Genomic DNA, 21257 nt, shown 5'->3' on the forward strand with positions numbered 1-21257 from the left:
CCTTTAATTTCTTTTTCTTGCCTGATGGTCCTGGCTAACACTTCTAGGACTATATTGAATAGCAATGGTGAGAGTGGGCATCCCTGTCTGGTGCCAGTTTTCAATGGAAATGCCTCCAATTTTTTCCCCATTCAATATGATGCTGGTCATTGGTTTATCATAAATTGCCTTAATTGTGTTGAGGAATGTTCCTTCTAATCCCAATTTGCTTAGGGTTTTCATCATGAAAGGGTGTTGTATTTTGTCAAATGCTTTCTCTGCATCTATTGAGATAATCATATGGTTTTTGTTTCTCAATTTTTTTAATGTGATGTATTACATTGATTGACTTTCAAATACTGAACCACCCCTGCATATCAGGGATAAATCCCACTTGGTCCGGGTGAATGATCTTTCCGATGTGCAGTTGGATTTGGTTTGCCAGAATTTTGTTGAGTCTTTTTGCATCAATGTTCATCAGGGAGATAGGTCTGTAGTTTTCTTTCTCTGTTGTGTCTTTTCCGGGCTTAGGAATTAAGGTGATATTGGCTTCATAGAAAGAATTTGGGAGGATTCCCTCCCTTTCAATTGTTTTGAATAATTTGAGAAGAACTGGGGTTAGTTGTTCTTTAAATGTCTGGTAAAATTCAGCAGTGAAGCCATCCGGTCCTGGGCTCTTCTTTTTTGGTAGTGTATTACTGATTCAATTTCTTCCATGGTTATGGGTCTGTTTAGATTTTCTATATCTTCACGGCTCAGTTTAGGAAGGTTGTATTTGTCCAGGAATCTATCCATTTCTTCCAGGTTCCCCAATTTGTTAGCATACATCTCTTTGTAGTGGTTTCTGATGATTCTTTTTATTTCTGTTGTGTCTGTTGTTACATTTCCATTACTATCTTTGATTTTACAGATTTGGGTCTCCTTTCTCCATTTTTTTGTTAGTTGGGCCAATGGTGTGTCGATTTTGTTTAGTTTTTCAAAGAACCAGCTCCTGGTTTTGTTGATCTTTTGTATTTTTTTTTTTTGGTTTCAATTCTGTTTATTTCTTCTCTTATCTTTAGTATTTCTTTCCTCCTTCTGGGTTTGGGCTTGATTTGCTGCTATTTTTCTAAATCCTTGAGGTGCATGGAGAGTTCATTTGTTTGGTTCCTTTCCAGCTTCTTGATGTAGGCACCAATTGCTATAAACTTTCCTCTTAGCACTGCTTTTGCTGTGTCCCACAGGTTTTGATAGGTTGTGTTATAATTTTCATTTGTTTCTAGAAATCTTTTCTCTTTTAATTTTTTTGATGACCCACTGTTCATTCAGGATCATGTTGTCCATTATCCATATATTTGCATATGGTGTAGAGATTCTTGGGTTGTTGATTTCGAGTTTCACTGCACTATGGTCTGAGAAGCTGCATGGTATAGTTTCAATTTTTTTGAATTTGTTGAGGCTCCCTTTATGGCCTAGCATATGGTCGATCCTATAGAATGTTCCATGTACTGGGGAGAAATATGTGAACTCTGTGGCTGTGGGGTGAAAAGTTCTGAAGATATCTATTAGGTCTATTTGGTCAATAGTGTCAATTAGCTCTTTTGTTTCCTTGTTGAATTTCTGTCTGGTTGATCTGTCCATTGGTGAGAGTGGGGTGTTGAAGTCCCCTGTTACTATTGTATTTGAGTCTATATCTCCCTTTAAATCCTTTAGTAATTCTTTCAAGTAGCCAGGCGCCCTGTAATTAGGTGCGTATACATTTATAATAGTAATGTCTTCCTGTTGGATGATCCTTTAATCATTATATAGTGCCCTTCTCTCTTTCAATAGTTTTTATGTTAAAGTCTATTTTGTCTGGTATCAGGATGGCCACACCAGCTCTTTTTTGATTTGTGTTAGCTTGGAGTATCTTTTTCCATCCTTTCACTTTCAGTCTGCATGCATCTTTGCTGATAAGGTGTGTCTCCTGAAGGCAGCATATAGATGGATTCTCTTTCTTGATCCAATCAGCTAGTCTGTGTCTCTTGGTAGTAGAATTAAGACCATTCACATTCAGTATGATTATTGCTAAGTACTGTCTTTTCCCCTTCATGTTTCCTGAAACGAGCTGTTTATGTATTTTGAACTTTGTTTGTAGCTTACTCTACATTCGCTTTTTTTTGTAGTGAAGTTCTTGTTTTTGTATTTCTGTGTGCAGCACATCTTTGAGCAAGTATTGTAGGGTTGGACGCGTGGATACAAATTCTTTCAGTTTCTGTTTGTCTTGGAAGATCTTTATTTCCCCTTCATTCATAAATGATAACTTTGCAGGGTATGGTATTCTAGGTTGGCATTGTTTGTCTTTTAAAACTTGAAATATATCATGCCATTGTCTCCTTGCCTATAGTGTTTGCGATGAGAAGTCTGGGGTGAGTCTGATTAACTTACCCCTGAATGTGATTTGTCATTTCTCTCTGGCACATTTTAGGATTTGTTCTTTGTGTGTCACTGAGCTGAGTGTTGCCCCAATGTGTCACGGTGAATTTCTCTTCTGGTCTATCCTGTTTGGAGTCCTGGATATCTGCTGAATTTGTCTGTTATTATCCAGCTGCCTTTGTTTGAAGTTTTCTGATATTATTTCATTGAAAACACCTTCCAATCCATTCTCTCTTTCCACCCCCTCGGGGACTCCTATTATCCAAATATTACACTGTTTGATTGAATCTTGCAGGTCTCTGACCGTATTTTTTAATTTTTTAATTTCTTCTTCCTGCGTTTGAACTGACTGTATTATTTTGGGAAGTTTGTCTTAGAATTCTGATATTCACTCTTCTATTTCATCTGTTTGATTTCCAAGGGATTCCATGGTGTTTTTTATATGGTCAACTGAGTTTTTCATTTCCAGTATTTCATTCTGGCTTCTCTTTAGGATCTCTAATCCTTGGGCCTGTTTTTTTGTTCCGCTCTTGAATCTGTTTCTCGTTATTTCTAAGTAATCTGAATTCTTTTTCTGGCATGGTTTCAAATTCTTCTTCTTCAGCCTCTGTTATGGTTGGTTTAGCCTGCTCCATTGGCAAGTTTATATGTTCTTCTATATTCTTATTGTGGGTTTCTGCTTTGTTTTTTGGCATTCTGTTTGGTTTGTTTTTCAGGTTGATTTCCCTCTGCTATAGGCTGCTGTGGGTCTTTACCAATAACCAGTGTAAGCAGGCTGCTCTACCTCCTAGTGTTTATTTTTTACTTATTTATTTATTTATTATTATTTTTTTGTAATTTGAGTGGGCTGGTGTCAGGGCTTTGAGGTGCTAATCTCTGCCCCTTGGGGGCCGGTTTCCCTGTTCCTATGTTCCCCCTTATGTGTCTGTGCCTGGTTTTTGTTTGTCAGCCACCCATATATACAGTTTTAAAAGCACAATATGTCCCACCCTATCATTCCTCCCTCCCTCACTCCCACCTTCTCATTCCTCCTTCCTTTCTTATTTTTCTTTTAATTTTTACAATGACATAGCTCCAATTTACTTTATAATCATAAGCTTAACACTCCACTGAAGAATGCAACAAGTAGTAAGTTAAAAAACCACTGCTCCTCAGGAATATTAAAAAGGTCTATAAACAGTAATCAAATCTTGGAGTCGGAGCTGTGGTGTAGCGGGTAAAGCTGCCACCTGTAGTGCCAGCATCCCATATGGGCGCCAGTTCGAGTCCTGGCTGCTCCACTTACAATCCAGGTCTCTGCTGTGGCCTGGGAAAACAGTGAAGAATGTCCCAAGTCTTTGGGCCCCTGAACCCACGTGGGAGACCTGGAGGAAGCTCCTGGCTCCTGGCTTTGGATTGGCACAGCTTGGGCCATTGTGGCCAACTGGAGAGTGAACCAGCAGATGGAAGACCTCTCTCTCTCTGCTTCTCCTCTCTCTGTGTAACTCTGCCTTTCGAATAAATGAATAAGTCTTTTTTTAAAAAAAGTAATCAAATCTCAAAATGACAATTTTGCTCATATACACTACATTTTTCCATATGAATTATAAGATGATTTTCTCTAATTTTGTAAAGAATGTCATTGATATTTTATTAAAAATAAAATTAATCAGAAAAAAATGAAAAAATAAAACATATCAACATTTGAAGGAATCATCTAATAGACTTTAGAGGAAGCTCTATAGCACTAAATTTCCGCATTAAAAACAAAAAGAAGTCAAATCAATGACATTGGGCAAGTACGAAATGAAAAGCAAGTAAAGCTGAAAGAAAGAAGAAGAAAGGGAATAAAATAGTTCTGAACACAAATCACAGAAATAAAATCTGGTTCTCTGAGATGATCGATAAAACTGATAAAACTCTAGCCAGACATATGAGGGTAAAACAAAAAAACCCACAAGTTAACAATACAAAAATCAGACAGGAGGCATTATTGCAGACTCTACTGTAAGAGGAGAGGAGAACATTATGAACAACCTGGGGATAATAAATTTCAAAAATTAGATAAAGAGGATAAATTCTCTGAAAGATACAAATTACCTAGGCTCACTCAAGAAAAAATACATTACTTGAATGGCCCTAATTAAAAATCTTTCCTCAAGGAAAACTGTAAGCCAAATTTCCACCAGTGAATTTTATCAAATACATGAGGAAGGAAATACCAACTTCATACTAAGTCTCTGAGAGCAGTCCAAAACAAAAACATAAACACAAAAATCCCCAAATCTAGAAAAACAAAGAGACTGAGGTACTCACAGTATCTTATTTCATGACTTATGATAAAGCTAGAGTAAGTCATCAAAATAGCATGAAATTGGCATAAAAATATACAAATAAATGAATTAAATATACAAATAAATCAAATAAACACATACATTAGCCCGTATGTAAACCGAATTATTTCAACACTGATGCAAAAGCAATGCAATGGGGGTAATCTCTCAACAAATTCCAGTGAAGTAATTGGATAGATTTATGTAAAATATGAACCTTGACCCATATCTCTCACCCTAAGTACACACAAAATTAATTGACTCCTAAATGTAAGTGTCAAACTATAAGCCTTTCAGACACAAGACAACATAAAAGAAAATTGTAGTGAGCATAGGTTTGGCAAAGATTTCTTAAATTTGACACAAAACTATAAAAATATTTAAAAATCAATAAATTAGGCTGAAGTAAAATTAAAAACTCTTGCTATTTAAGACACTAGTAAGAAAATGAAATCGCATACCACAAATTGAGAGAAAATAGCTGCAAAACCTATATCCAACAGATTTGTATCCTGAATATATAAGAAACCCTTGTAACACTGCTTTACCCAGAGAATCAAAATAAAAATGGCCAGAGGATTTGTACAGATACGTCACCAAAGAAGAGATACAGAAGACAAATAATACATGAAAACATAATAAGGGAAGTGCAAGCTAAAATCACAACGAGGTGCAACCACATTCCAATAGAATATCTGTAACTACAAAGAATGGCCACACTAAATTTTGTTAAGTATATCATGCAACTCCAACTGGCTTCACTTCTGATAGGAAAATGAAATGTTGTAACCAATTTGGCAAACAGTCTGGTAGTTTTTCTAAACGATACACAAACACTGACCATGTGATCAGCTTCTAAATCCTACATATTTGTCCTAAGAAAATGAATGTTCACACACAGACATGTAGATCAATGTTTACGATAGCTTTATTTTTAATAGCCAAAAACTGGAGACAAATAAAAATGTACATCAGCAGTGAACAGATAAACAAAATTGTGGTACTTCCATATAACAATATTCTCAGCAAATAGAAGAAGGAACTATTGATAAACAACACAAAAGAATCTTAATATTATGTTGAGCAAGACAAAAATGAATACACACAGTATGATTCCATTTATATAAAATTTTTAAAAAGGTAAACAATTTATAGTGTAAAAATGGGAACTAGTCTATAGAAAAACAGATCGAGGTGTGACTGAGAGAACAAGGGTGGGATGAACCAAGGAGAGTAAGAGAGAGGATTTACAAAGTAGCACAAGAAAACATTTTGGGATAACGAGTTTATACATTGCTATCTTGATTGGGAAGACTTTTTCATGTGCGCATACACATTCAAACTTTTCAGATTTTACACTTTAAATATAATGCAGTTCATTTTATGTCAATTACATCCAAGGATGTTGATTTTAATATTCACGTTATAACTGCATAATAGAAATAGTACTGGCTTTAGAGTCAGACACGAGAGCTTGAATGTTATCTCTATTTTAATAATGCAATCTTAGATAAGTTACTTAGAATTTTGAGTCTCATTACTAGATTTATTTATGCAGGACTATTTCATGTGAGGATAAGAATTACGTGCCAGTGATTTGCTTAAACCCACTCCCATTACTCCCTCCTTAATGGGTATCCTTCTTATATTGATATAAGCCCTTAAACATGTGTGTGTGTGCATGTATATGCTTTAATGTAATCAAATGGCATTGTGCTATAGCTCTTATTTTTCCCTTTATGCTATATTTTAAGAATCTATTCTTGTTTCTCGATATTTATCCAGTAAGTTGCTTCTAATTGCTGTTTTGCACTTCACACTATGTAACCACTAAAGCTAGCTCACTGATTCCCTAAAAGATAGACATCTATGTATGCAACTGCCTACCACCACAAATAATAATAAGTTTCTTAGCATTTGTCTCTTTGTGGACTTGTATATGAGGTTCTCTGAGACATACAAAATATTTTTAAAAAGTTCATGAAAAATGTACATTATGAAAAGGCTATGCACCAGTCTCCAGTTTTTTTTGCACTGAAATAAATCTATTTTTAATTTCATTTTCCACAAATTTCTTACAGTATGCTCATATATCTAAAAGTGGGATGTCTTGGCCATAAGAAGAACAAATAATTAACTTTACTAACTCAGTAGTTTCAGATTTGTTTTTCAAATGGCCAAATCAGTTTACATTTTCATCTACACTTGTAACTAATGGTGCTACTAAATTTTGCCAATACAAAGGGCTTAGCATCTTCCTTTAAGTTGAATTTTCAGATGTTTGAACATCATTTCTTATCTTTAAAAGTTATTCTGTTTTTCCCTTTGTAAGTCACATTCTGTCCTTTGATCAGTTTTATTTTTGGATCCTGTCTTTTACTTGTTGATTTGCAGCTCCTTAAAATGTCTTTGTATAAATATTATTAATTTTATGCTTATGCTTTTTTGCTAAAAGCTACTCCAGTATATTACCAGTCTATATAACTTTACAGTGTTGTTCAATGACTAAACATCTTTCATTTTAATGTAGTCTTATCCCTCATTTCTTAACCTCATTCTTTCGAAAGTTATTTCTGTGTAATATTTAAGAAGTACAGTTCTGGGGCCAGTGTTGTGGCATAGTGGGTAAAGTCACAGCCTGTGCCTCTGGCAACTCATATGGGCACCAGTCCAAGTTCCAGGGCTCCACTTCCGATCCAGCTCCCTGCTAATGTGCCTGGGAAAGCAGCAAAGGATGGTCCAAGTACTTGGGCCCCTCACTGATGTGGGAGACCCAGAAGAAGCCACTGAGGCCATTTGGAGGGTGAACCAGCTGATGGAAGCTCTCTCTCTCTCTCTACCTTTCAAATAAATAAATAAATAAATATTTTTTAAAAAAAGTATCGTTCCTCACTTATATCTTAGACATAATTCCCCTAAATTTTCTTCTACTAGCTTTATAATTTGACTATTTAATCCATCTTCAATACATCTGGAGTCCAACTTCTTATTTGGTGCACTGATATAGGCATTTATTTTTCTCCATGGTGAGCTAGTGTTCCAATATCATCTAGTGAAGAGTTTGTCCTGTCTGCATAATATGAGAGTGAAGTATTTAAAATTACAAATCACTTACAATTTATCGTAGTAAAAGGATGAATGCTTCAGGAAGAGTTATGACCTAGGATAAGAAAAGAGAAATATTCCTGCCTATCCACTCTCAGGAGGGTAATGATGACACTGATGACTATGGAGTCAGGCTTCTGAAGCCACAACAAACAAGACACCTTACATACCTCGGGGCTCCAGATGGTTTTTTAAGATCAAATACAAGGAAGAAATAATCTTATCGAGTCAAGTGCAATAGATAAAACAGAAAAATTCCTGCAATGCCTTCATTGTTCAGTAGCATTGTATGAGTACACTGAAGTGTTTCCTGTCATGTTATACATATAAAATGTCCTGAATGTCATACCTATTTTATGCACTACATCATAACTATGCTTCTATAGCTTTATAGGATGTTAGTAGACCCGTTATTCACAAATATTTTAACTTTTCAAAGTTTGCTAAAATTCATAGAATGATTTAGGTTACTTGACATGGTAGAGTCTTAAGTTGAATTTTTGAAAGCAAGGAAAAATTTAGGCCAAGACACAGGTCTGATTTATGGTGTAATTCAGTATTCTATACATGGAAAGATGTCCTTGACTGATTATCTGGCTGAGAGCCCAAATACTTACTGGGTTGGAATTTACATGCAAAGAGAAATCTTTTGTGAAAGTCATGATCTATTTGCCTTTGCCTTTTGTTTGGAGGGAAAAACACCAAAGATTTCAAGGACTATTGTATTATGCAAACGTCAATTCTATGCATTTGTTCACAGAGTCTTTTACAGAGACCACACAGCACTATGTACTGTACACTTAAATTGATGTGTCTGCTATACTCTTCAATTCGATGGAAAATTAACTTGGAATCCTGTTATTCCATTTTATTATCCAGTGATATTGATTAACAATAATAGAATCAAGTAAGCCAGCACTTCCCTTAGAAATTGGTAGTGTGTGGCAATCTGTGCTAGAATCCTAACTAAACAAAATCTACTAACCTCTAGCACAAGTGTTCAGGTTTTCCATTGTCAATGCTCATGGATATATTTGAACTTTAAGAACAGAAGATCAAATTCAATTCATCCAGAAACATCTAAGCAATGCACATTACACACAGAGATTTCTTGAGAATGTCACAGCCAAACCTGGTGGTAGTTAATCAAGAAATATTAAGGAAGAGTTCAGGATTTTTCTTTAATTCTGATCTTGGTGAAAACTTGCGAAAACTCTCCATTACAGAACAAAAAGAAGATTTGATTTATATTTTACATTTTATATAACTGAGATTCTGTAGTGTCAAAATTCATATTCTGTCATATTTTAGAAAGTTCTAGGTAATGCTCTATTTTGGAACTGAAGGGCATTATTGGCAATTCACAATGGAATACATGATGGTCATGCTACCAGGAAGAAAATGTTGTGATGTACATGAGGCACACACACCTCACTCCCAATAGCTCTCCATAACACATGACTAGTGAGAGAGTGTAACAAGCTTCAGACAATGGCTGAGCACCCCAAGCTGTCAGGAAATCACAACTACTACAGAACAGCTTGGGAAAGAACTACAAAGAATGCATATGTAGAGTGTCATAATATAACATAAAAATTGCACAGAACATGAATTTTTATAATATAGCATATAAACTATGTAAACTGTAAAACATAAGTCACAGTTCTATTTGTTCTGTAATGTCTGAATTATTCAAAAATTTTCACCAAGATCAGGACAAAAAGAGAAACTATTCATACCACCTTGTAAGATTTGTAGCTTACCATTGCTAAATCTGCCTGTGACACTCTCAAGAAATCTCTCCTTGACCAAAGACTTTTGCCTACTGTGATGTAGGTAGGACTGTGATAAATTTTTCCAATGTGCTTTTAAGACGGCAACACAGACATTAAATAAGAGCTAAACTTCAGACCTGTTAATGTGGAAATGTCCATAATTTCTTCCATAAAAACTCTGAATTTTTTCTGCTGAATCTTTCCTGGGATCTGGCTGTCATCATGGTACTTGGTCTCCTACAATTCTGAATGTTTCTAGAATCCCCATCAGTGACACCAGAGATCCTGTTTTGATATTCTATAGAAAACTTCTAAGTTGGCCGGCGCCGTGGCTCAATAGGCTAATCCTCCACCTTGCGGCGCCAGCACACCGGGTTCTAGTCCCGGTCGGGGTGCCGGATTCTGTCCCGGTTGCCCCTCTTCCAGGCCAGCTCTCTGCTATGGCCAGGGAGTGCAGTGGAGGATGGCCCAGGTGCTTGGGCCCTGCACCCCATGGGAGACCAGGAAAAGCACCTGGATCCTGGCTCCTGCCATCGGATCAGCGCGGTGCGCCGGCTGCAGCGGCGGCCATTGGAGGGTGAACCAACGGCAAAGGAAGACCTTTCTCTCTGTCTCTCTCTCTCACTGTCCACTCTGCCTATCAAAAATAAAAATTAAAAAAAAAAATAAATAAATAAAAAAAATAAAAAAAAATAGAAAACTTCTAAGTTAAAATAGGATGTTATCTGGGGAACACTTAAGTAAAGTCTATCTATACTAATCATATGTAATTTTATTAAAATAACATATAAAATAGTCTCCACATTTCACATTTAATTATTTACTTCAGCATATTTTATTGTACTCATCAATCATGTATTTCTAATATTATAAAAAGAAACAGTTTACATTTCTACTTTCCATAGAGCAATGTGAGGGAAACATTTTATTTGCTATAAAGTACTACAGTATTTATCTATTTTTAACAATCCATTGCTGGTAGTGTGTTAGAAACATTACCAATGCTAACAGATTATGTAAAACTAAGTAAATCCTTTAGGAGTAATAGGAAAAAGCCACCTACCAGCTCCCACAAAAAGAAAGTAAATAAATTAAACTTTATGTAACAAAAGGTATTTTCCTTATGGTAAATATATTTGAACTTATGATCAGTTTATGGTGCTAATTAGTGTCATTTGTTATAAAATACTGAATGAAAATATGAACTAAACATAACATCACAAACGTCAACTATAATCAAAGTAAAAATGTACCTTATCAAAATGAATTTACAGCACAGTGTTCTCCAAACTGAGCATTCAGGAAAACAATAACCTGGCTCCAGAGCTCAGAAATGCTAATTATAATTGTTTAGACGTGATGACCTGGCCTGCTGCACTCCCATTTCCTGTCTTCTTGCAATGGTACCAAGATGAGTTACAAAGCATGAACGTGATTGCTTACTTAAATACGTATTCACTAGATGCAGGGGTGACCTGTATTAACAGGTATCATCAGAATGTAAGGGAGTGGTATCAAAATGTCAATAATATCTACTCAGGCTTTATTTTATAAAGAAGTCTAAATCATGAGTCTCATTTGTCACATAAACATACATCTTCCCTTGTGAGAAGCAAGGTTTTTATGTTTTAATCCCTACAGCCTTCCTATGTAGGACCAAGCCACCTTCCTCCACACTGTACCCTCAGGGGGCAGTTGCTGGGGCCCACATCAAGTCCTGCCTTAAAACACCCTTGTTCTGGTGGATCAGAATCAAGGGGACAGCTCTTCACCCTGTAACAGGCCCTCTACTTAATGCTGTTCATCTGGTCAAACTCTACTCATTTTCTAGGCTTAATTCAGAAATCACCACTTCTGTGAAAAAGATACATTGAAAAAAGAATTCCACTGAAATAGACTTGGTTATTCCTGCCTCTGTGGCTTCCAGGGCTTTACCCATAACTTTTGTCACTCTAACACTCACCCTGGCACAGCGCAGTTAATGATTCGCACATCTGCTTCCTCCTGCCAGAGGCAGCCCCCTTACCCCTCACCGAGCCTGCTACAGGGCCTGCTACAAGAAAATAGTTATGCAATTATTTTTTCTTTTTAAATAAAATGAATGAGTTACCCCAAAAACAAGACAGCAGTTAAGAAAGACTGATTCATATCCTTGAAATTGATCCTGTTAGTGAGACAGAAAGGTGCCCAAGAGTGAGGCAGAAAGTTAACACAAAATTATAAAGAATGATGTTAAAAATGAAGTAAAAAGGGAAAAGTTGCCTAATTCTAACCAACACATCACTGCTGCTAATATCATAAGTGAATGGAATCAGAAACAGGCACATTGCCACGCAAAGAGAATTATTTTGGGGCCGGTGCTGTGGCACAGCAGGTTAAAGCCCTGGTCTGCAGCACCAGCATCCCACATGGGCACTGGTTCTTGTTCCAGCTGCTCCACTTCCAATACAGCTCCCTACTAATGTGCCTGAAAAAGCAGCAGAAGATGGCCTAAGTCCTTGGGCTCCTGCACCCAATGGGAGCCCTGGAAGAAGCTCCTGGCTCCTAGCTTCAGATCAGCTCAGCTCTGGCCATTGCAGCCATTTGGAGAGTGAACCAGCAAAGGGAAGACCTCTCTCTCTGTATCTACCTCTCTCTGTGACTCTTTCAAATAAATAAAAATAAATCTCTAAAAAAAGAGAGAGAGAAGAATTTCTTTCCTCAATAATCAATGATTTCTTGTTTAACCACATAATTTTCTTTTTATTTTATTTATTTATTTGAGAGGTAGAGTTATAGACAGTAGGAAGGAGGGAGGGAGGGAGGGAGAGAGGTATTCTATCTACTGGTTCACTCCCCAAATGGCCACAATGGCTGGAGCTGGGCTGATCCGAAGCCAGGAGCCAGGAGCTTCTTCTGGGTCTTCCACGCAGGTGTGGGGGCTCAAGAGCTTGGGCCATCTTCCATTGCTCTCCTAGGCCAAAGCCAAGAGCTGGATTGGAAGAGGAGCAGCCAGGACTAGAATTGGCATCTATATGAGATGCCAGTGCCACAGGTGGAGGCTTAGCCCCCTATGCCACAGTACAGGCCCCCTACACAATTTTCTTGTATGTACTCAAGGCCGGTGCAGCAGCTCAATAGGCTAATCCTCCGCCTTGCAGCACCAGCACACGGGGTTCTAGTCCTGGTCGGGGCGCCGGATTCTGTCCCGGTTGCCCTTCTTCCAGGCCAGCTCTCTGCTGTGGCCCGGGAGCGCAGTGGAGGATGGCCCAAGTGCTTGGGCCCTGCACCCCATGGGAGACCAGGAGAAGCACCTGGCTCCTGCCTTCGGATCAGCGCGGTGCGGCGGCCATTGGAGAGTGAACCAACAGCAAAGGAAGACCTTTCTCTCTGTCTCTCTCACTGTCCACTCTGCCTGTTAAAAAAAAAAAAAAAAAAGAAAGAAAAAGGGAAGAATACTGTTTTAAGAGAAGCCTGTTAGAGAAAGACATTCAGTGAACACTGGCAATTCAGCTGCTCTCTTCAGAAGGGTATTCCAAGCCAGCGTGCCTTTCATGTCTGGTGAGGGTGGAAATGGCTGTCAGAAATATTATCAAAGAACTATTCCAAACGCTTTGTCAAGAGTTCTCATAAACTACTTACATGAGTCAGATACTAAGGTCCCCACCGTACAAGGAAGGAAACAGAAGATGGAAATGAGTGAATGATTTGTGGGGGTTGCTTTTCGTCAAGCCAAGTTTCAGGGCTGTTCCTGTAGCCACTCACATTAGTGTTTGGAAACATTACTCACAGACTTACACTAAAATTATCGTCATTTAAGACGCTTCGTTTAGGCTACTTCACATTTGCTAAATTGCAGTTTGAGGATTCCTTTCACGTGAAGTTGGAGGATCTGGCTGTATTCTTTGGGCATCTGATGGAAACCACGTTTGGGCAACTTGTTGTCATAGTAGTGGTGGCTGACAGGCGTGTCTTCCACGGTTCTGGAGAAGGGCCAGAATCCATACAGCTTCACGTTCTCACACAGCTCCACCGCCACGCTGGTGATCATCAAGCCAGTGGACAGGCGGTACGCAGTCACACCTTTAGTTCTCCAGAAAAGAGCAAGGTGCTTCAGGTACTTGGGATGGAAAAACAGAACCTTCTGTCTTGCCTTAGACTCTTTGAGTGTGAAATACACTTTAAAAGAGGTGCCAGTGTTGGCCCTGAAGGAAAATGCAGGCAGAAGGAGGAATGCATCTCCATAGGTTGCAATGTCTTCCAGAAATACTGCTTTTTTTTCCTTTAAGTTCCCATATCTGCCAAATGTTAAAAAATCATAATCACAATATTAATAATCAAAGTAGCAGATTTGTATCACGAGGTTGAATTTACCACTGGTCAAAAAACGGAAGCATTTATATCCTGCATGTAAAAAAGATAAACCACAGACTCAGTGACAACTCATTCACACAAACCTGTCATAAATATCAAGGGATAGACCTTTCTCCCCTTCTTGGAGTACCAAGGCTTTTGACTTCTATTTCCTTTTTATTAAAAAAAATAATTTTTATTTATATAAAGTGAACAAATTTCATGTATTTCATGTATTCATTTACAGTTTTAAGGGCATAATGATACTTCCCATCCTCTCTCCTCCTCTTTTATTTTTCCTTTTAATTTTTATGATGATATACTTTCAATTTACTTTATAATCACAAGTTTACACTCTACTAAATAAAGAATTCAGCAAGTAGTAGGTAGAAAAGCCACTGTTCCTCAAGAGTATAGACAAGGGCTTTAAGCAATAATCAAATCTCAAAATGTCAATTTAATTCATATAAATTACTTTTTTATACATTGTATATTAGTTACCATAGATCAGGGAAAACACGGTATTAGTCTTTTTGGGAATGGCTTATTTCACTAAGAATAATGGTCTCCAGTTGCATCCACTTTGTTGAAATTTCATTCTTTTTTACTGCTGAGTAGTATTCCAGAGTGTGTGTAAATATATATCATAATTTCTCTATCCAGTCATCAGTTGATGAACACCTGGGTTGATTCCATATCATAGCTATTGTGAGTTTGAGCTGCTATAAACGTAAGGGTCCAGATCACCCTTTCATATGCTGATTTCATTTCCTTTGGGTAAATTTCTGGGAGTGGAATGGCTGGGTCATATGGTAGATCTGTTTCCAGATTTCTGTGCACTCACCATACTGTCTTCCATAATGGTTGTACTAGTTTACATTCCCAAAAATAGTGTATTGGGGTACCTTTTCCCCAAATCCTCATCAGCATTTGTTATTTTTTTGACTTTTGGATGATAGCATTCTAACTGGGGTGAGGTAAAACCTCACTGTAGTTTTTATTTGCATTTCCCTGATGGTTAGTGCTCCTGAACATCTTTTCACCCATCTGCTGGCCATTTGTATTTCATCCTTTGAAAGATGTCTGTTCATATCCTTCGCCCATATCATAACTGGGTTGCTTGTTTTGTGGTTGAGTTTCTTGAGCTCCTTCTATATCCTGGAAATCAACCCCTTACCAGATGTATAATTTGCAAATATTTTCTCCCATTCTGTCTAGACAGACATTCCTCATATTATTTTATATTCCAACTCAGTGATTTGTTTTTCTAAAGTTGCTCTCTGATGCTCTAACACCTTCCACATTTGCAATGAAATTTTGTTTTTTGAGCACAGCACATATGTTTCACACATTGAAAAAATTCATTGAGCTATACACTTGTGATTTGTGCACATTTTGTATACATTTATTTATAAAATAGAAGTTTCCTCTAGAAAATCTAAAATATCTCTATGAAAATTATATATATTATTTTAAAAACTTTCCCCCATGCATTGTATGTGGTTTAAAAGCTATCTCACTCCCTAGTCTTGTAAGCCTAATTGTGAATGTTTAGAAAGTCACGCTCCAGAAGGCAGCTACAATACTTTATTTTTTCCTCAAGAGATGACAGAACTATTTGGAGGGGCATATTCTATTAATAATGATTATTGGTCACTTTTGATAAAACAATGGAGTAAAACTATGTATAAGATGAACCAGCCAACATTTTATAGAAGTTCTACTGTAGAAAAGAAACAGGGAAATTATTTTTGAGTAATAAACTATCCAAAGTGAACACTGTCTTTTGTCAGGTTGTCCTGGGGCTTGCTCTCAGAAATCTCTAAATAGATCAACTTTTCTCAAAAAAGTGCTGCTGAGATGAGAGTAATGCTCAAACTCTAAAAGCAAACGGGAAAAAAGTAATTTCACTATTGTTAAAAAAAGATGAAGAGGTAAATAAATTTTCATTTGATTAGAAGCATTGAGCTTACGACACTAGAAGTACAACTGAGTCATACCTCTTAGGAACCACAACCTTGATAGAATGTCAAAATTTGCAAATGTATTCTTAGATATTTCCCAAAAAATCCATTCCAGCTGTAATGCACAGTCTCAGAAACAAGATTAGCACTTAGAATGAGAAACATCTTAAGACAATGAAAACATTTTGTGAACAATTATATAACTTGGAGGTACTTACTTTAGCGTTATGATACTGGGATTCACAGTCACAAGATTTGTTTTACTGCCGACATCTTTACTAACATTTCCTGTGGTTGGAGGGAGGTTACACCTGTAATTTGGAAGGGAGACTATTTAAAAAAAAAACTTATAAAAATAGCAAAACTGTAGACAAACACACATGCATGTAGTTGTCCTTATATCAGAGGAAATCACTGGTGTTAACAGATGCTCAGATACCATCCAATTTCTGTTTAAAACTAATTAGTACTAAAGCCTTTACTGGCATCTGAATATTACACAAAATGTAATGTAATTTGATAAGTGCTTTCGATATTGATATTGATTTTTATTAGCATGAGAAACAAAACCGATAATTTTACCTAGCTAAGCTTTTGAAGAATCCCAATCCTTTTATGAAAATTGTTATTTATATGGATCATATTCCCACAGTGGTATGACAGCAATTTACAGATGTAAAAATTGAGGCTCTGTGACTTTGGTGATAGAGGCTGCCAGAGGCAAGGACTACATTAAAAAATCAAAATCTTTTGATTCCCATATGGAGCTTTTTGCTATCAAATTACTTTTTAATAAATAAAAAGCAATGTTCGTATACTAATGTTTTCATTATGGATGTTCTCATCCTTCTTTGAGTACTAATTTGTTTTTAAATTGTTACACAAATTAAGAATTCTAAGTTTGAATCATTATATTCCCATCACAAAAAAGGTAAAGTTGACTATGACTCCCTAAATGTCATTCACAGAATTTCAAATAGACTCTCTAAAGAGCTAAGCATAAAAAAGAGCTCATTGGGGCCGGCGCCGTGGCTCAATAGGCTAATCCTCCACCTTGCGGCGCCGGCACACCGGGTTCTAGTCCCGGTCGGGGCGCCGGATTCTGTCCCGGTTGCCCCTCTTCCAGGCCAGCTCTCTGCTATGGCCAGGGAGTGCAGTGGAGGATGGCCCAGGTGCTTGGGCCCTGAACCCCATGGGAGACCAGGAAAAGCACCTGGATCCTGGCTCCTGCCTTCGGATCAGCGCGGTGCGCCGGCTGCAGCGGCGGCCATTGGAGGGTGAACCAACGGCAAAGGAAGACCTTTCTCTCTCTGTCTCTCTCTCACTGTCCACTCTGCCTGTCAAAAATTAAAAAAAAAAAAAAAAAAAAAAGAGCTCATTGAATGCTTCCTAAGGAAGGCTGTCTAAAGTTGCCATGATCTGCAGTATGACTCAGGTTGAAATATTCTGTTCCATGCCCTATGAAACATATGAATAAATGAAGCCTACATCTTCCAAATTGATATAAAAGATATATCAGAAAACAAATACTGGCACTTGGGGAAAGAAATACTAATCATAGATACTAGGCCATAGAAAAGACCTCATTAACTATCCTCCTGTAACAAATCTTTCTAGAACTGTCACATAATCTTTTGAAGAATCAAAACAATTTTCATTATACATTCCTAGGGAAAATACTGGGTGATATTCATACACACCAGTGTAGCTATAGCCTATTTTGTGCCTATACACTTAATTTGTAGCTCCTAATCTTTTGAAATGAAAAAAATATGCAGCTTCCAGATTGTTTTATAATCTATCAATATGTACAGCCAAAATACACCCAAGAATAAAAAAAAAAGTTTTAATGACACCGATTATGTCTAGTCCTCACTTTGCCTTTCAGTTCAAATGGCTAAACTTCAGAGGGAACTCTATACAGTATTCAGAAAAATACAGAATTTAGAAACCTATGTGCTTATTTGAGTTATACATTAAATATCTGCCAAGATTTTTTTTAGGTTTTAAACCTAAACTTGTATATTTGATGCTTGCTATAAAGTAAAATAAATGTTTAGGTATAACATCACAGATGCCTTAGGATTTTAAGTCTATAAAAAGTCGATTCCATGAAGAATTATTTATCTTTATTATGGCTTTTTACACTAAGTATTTGAACAAAATGGCTAACCCAATCAGATATTACCCATTTTAACATTAAACATAAACACTACTCAATAATTGCTGGACAGTCAGGTTTATTGCTCCATTATTAACTTCAGTATGGAGATTCAACATGGGATTAAAATAAGGGGGAGCTGTTTATTGAAAATCATGTTTTCTTTTTATTTGCTAAATAAATCAATAAGGATCAAAGGATCTCCTCTGATGTATGAAATCAGTCCTAAAACAGGAAGAAAAAGATTTCTCCTTGCTCTTTTAAAAGGTGTGTTTCAACTGAAATCCATCTGAGGATGGATCAATCATCTTTCTGTTGGATTCTGAAAGTGGAGGTGCTTGTAGCATGGCGTATTAGTGTACGACAGACGCAGAAATCATTCTGCTTCTAAGTTTGCAGGCTAGCTGGTACTGGAAGAGAAAGTGTTTTAAAAGACAGGGATTCAGAAGCTGTGCTCTTTTATTATTATTATTATTTCAAGCCATAAAACAGTGGTGCTGCACAGCCGGGAATGCCTCGATTAGCATTTCCCCAAGCATTATCAGAGAAAACAAATCTTCCTTGACATGCTGCGTAAGGAAAAGGGTCTTCAAGGGCAGGAAGCCTGCGACAACGTCCCTATTAACATTCTGAAGGCTCTGACAAGTCCTGTAGTCCCAATCCTTCTTTCCCCCTGATTTCACCCAGAGCTCCCTGACAGATGACGATAGCACACTTTTATCTCTAAGGTTTCATTACTCTGAGGAACTCGTGAGCCAAATAACACTTCATTGGCATTAGAAGACTTCAGCAATGCAGCTCAAGGGTCGAAGTGTACCCAGGGTATCTTTACACCATCCCTTTAAAATGTGCAACTGACATTTTGCTTCCAAGAAACCGATTTGATGCATCTTACCTAAAAACAAAGTCGGACTTATCAATTTCAGCTCCGCAGTGAGACCTGTTCAGAATGCCCCCATTTCCAACCACGGCACACTGATTGTAAGGGTACTCCACAAAAGGCTGGGACTAGCAGGAGAAAATGAAACACCATTTGTTTTAGAGCCACTAATATCATTATCTTAATTCCAGGACTTAACTTTTTATATGTGCTAAGGGCAAGAAAAAGAGTCAGAAGAAGAAATGAAAGTAGCATCTCTTTTTAAAAATATTTATTTATTCATTTAAAAGGCAGTGCAACAGAGCAAGAGAAATGTCTTCCACCTGCTATTTCACTTCCCAAAATGCTGCAATAGCCAGAGTTGAGCCAGGCTGAAGCCAGGAGCCTGGAACTCCATCCAGGTCTCCCATGTGGGTAGCAGGGGCCCAAGCACTTGAGCCATCTTCCACTGCTTTCCCAGGCACATTAGCAGGAAGCTGGATTGGAAGTGGAGCAGCTAGGATTCAAACCAGCACCCATATGGGATACTAGCAGCTTTACCCGCTGTACCACACCACCAGTCCTGAAAGCAGCATTTGAAAAAGAAAAAGCCACACAGCATGCTGACCAACTTTCTGTGACTTATAATAAAGATCTTCATGCAAACCTGGTTTATTTCTCTTGAGATGAGCAGACACCATATAACACAGAATATAATATAATAATACAAAATACATCTGTATGCAAATTACACTGTATTTTATGTTACATAATTAGGTAACAAAGTGAGAACACAAAAATCCTACACTCTGTCTCTCTGACAAAAAGGGACATTTTTAGCAAAAAAATAAAGAAATTAGAAAGTGGCATTAAGTCTTCTAAGGCATAAATTAATACTTAATTAGGTAAAAGTTTCCTGTGCTTGGTAATGGCCTTGGATTTATGCTTACTGCCTCTACAAATGACCAGCCAGGGCGCTCCAGGGAGAGCTCCCGAGTCAGCGCTGACATTCTTCATATTCATTTCTAAGATCTGAATCCTTTTCATTTCCTCTTAAGACTCAACTTGCGCATGCCCAAAAGGTTTCGCACTCTCCCTGAGCCCTCCACCATTTGAAACATAACTTTGCAAATCAATAGTGCACTTTTCCCTATTCTGGTCACTTTCCCTGAAGTAATAACATGACCTTGAGCCAGCAGCGAGGTTGCTGGCTCGTGCTCCACACAGATGAGGTCCTGACTCACCTGTTTCGTTTCTAGAATTAGAATGTAAATCCTGAAGGACAGAGATGGTACATCTTAGACTGAATTTCCCCTCATCATGCTCCTTACATTTAGCACAGTTCAGTATACATGGTGGTACAGTGGGCCACCCTGGTGTCACCCCAGGAACGAGCTGGAGCTGGCTCGCTCAAGATTGCAAAGGTCCCCTAGGTGCTATTCAGGAATTCTGTGAGCTGGTAGTAAAACTACTGGGAACTTGAACTCTGCCAGGGTAAGAGTATTTGTATCACTGGGGTTGGCAAAGACTACAAAGGCAAGGCACATTCCTCCCCCAGTGACAGTCCCTCGGCGCCACAGGCAACAGCCTGGGATGCCATGGTTCTGAGTAGCCCAGAGAGGTGGCAGACCCTGAACCCTGACCTGCTCTGGAGGCTGCACCTGGGAGATGCCCCCAAAGCAAAGAGGACTCTGTGTCAGTGTTTCTCTCTTGAGAGGGTGGACTCCCGAACTTCAGTCATATTGTGCTCGTTATGTGAAAGCCACTGTTCCAAGTACATAACTTCCTAGCACATTTAACCCACACTACAACCCTCTGAGCATTTTACAGATGGGGAAATGGAGGCATGAGTGCCCGTAATAGCTAGAAAGTGGCAGGGTTGGGATGTGAACCCCAGGACTCCACAGAACATGCTCTTATCCACAATATAGGGCAGTTTCTCAGTCACCAGTGAAGTAAAATGTTAATTATGTGCTTTATTTCTCTTACCAATGCCTAGCAGGGGGCCTGGGTCTCAGATGAATGGTTCCCAGATACCTTCGATTATTTCATGTGGCTGAATTTCTAGCTCAAGATGTCTCCAGACAGTGTTTTCTAAACGGCACCACAATAAGTTCTGCATTTTATAGATAAGGTAGAATGCAAAAATGCAAATATGCTCTTTATGGCCCAATAGAAAAGATTACTGAGGGAGACATATCTCAAATTAAGCACGCAGAATAAGGAATGCTTTTCTCTGGTTTCTTGGTCAAAGGGGGGAAAACATCCATATGTTTTGGGATCTCATGTTCAGTAGGAGTTTAAATAAATTATAAACCTCGACATTCCCTAAAATAAACCTCTGAAGAAAATGCAAATTTGCACGGCTCAACTGCC

The 21257-nt window shown here is 37.9% G+C and overlaps 1 protein-coding gene across 2 annotated transcripts in view; it reads right to left on the minus strand.

The window, feature by feature from the left end:
* Positions 1 to 5665: 5665 nt before the first annotated feature.
* The window catches only part of ST8SIA6 (ST8 alpha-N-acetyl-neuraminide alpha-2,8-sialyltransferase 6), a 170035-nt gene continuing 154443 nt past the window's right edge, over positions 5666 to 21257 (minus strand). For both annotated transcript variants that reach the window (XM_051820615.2, XM_002717418.5), the window contains exons 6-8: positions 18918 to 19030; positions 16080 to 16172; positions 5666 to 13842 (exon numbers count right to left, since the gene is read on the minus strand). In XM_051820615.2, coding sequence (XP_051676575.1) covers positions 13374 to 13842; positions 16080 to 16172; positions 18918 to 19030 — 675 coding nt within the window. In that variant the 3' untranslated portion in view covers positions 5666 to 13373. The remainder of the gene's footprint in view (positions 13843 to 16079; positions 16173 to 18917; positions 19031 to 21257) is intronic.

Source organism: Oryctolagus cuniculus, chromosome 13 (genome assembly GCF_964237555.1).
Source record: "Oryctolagus cuniculus chromosome 13, mOryCun1.1, whole genome shotgun sequence".
NCBI lineage: Eukaryota > Metazoa > Chordata > Mammalia > Lagomorpha > Leporidae > Oryctolagus > Oryctolagus cuniculus.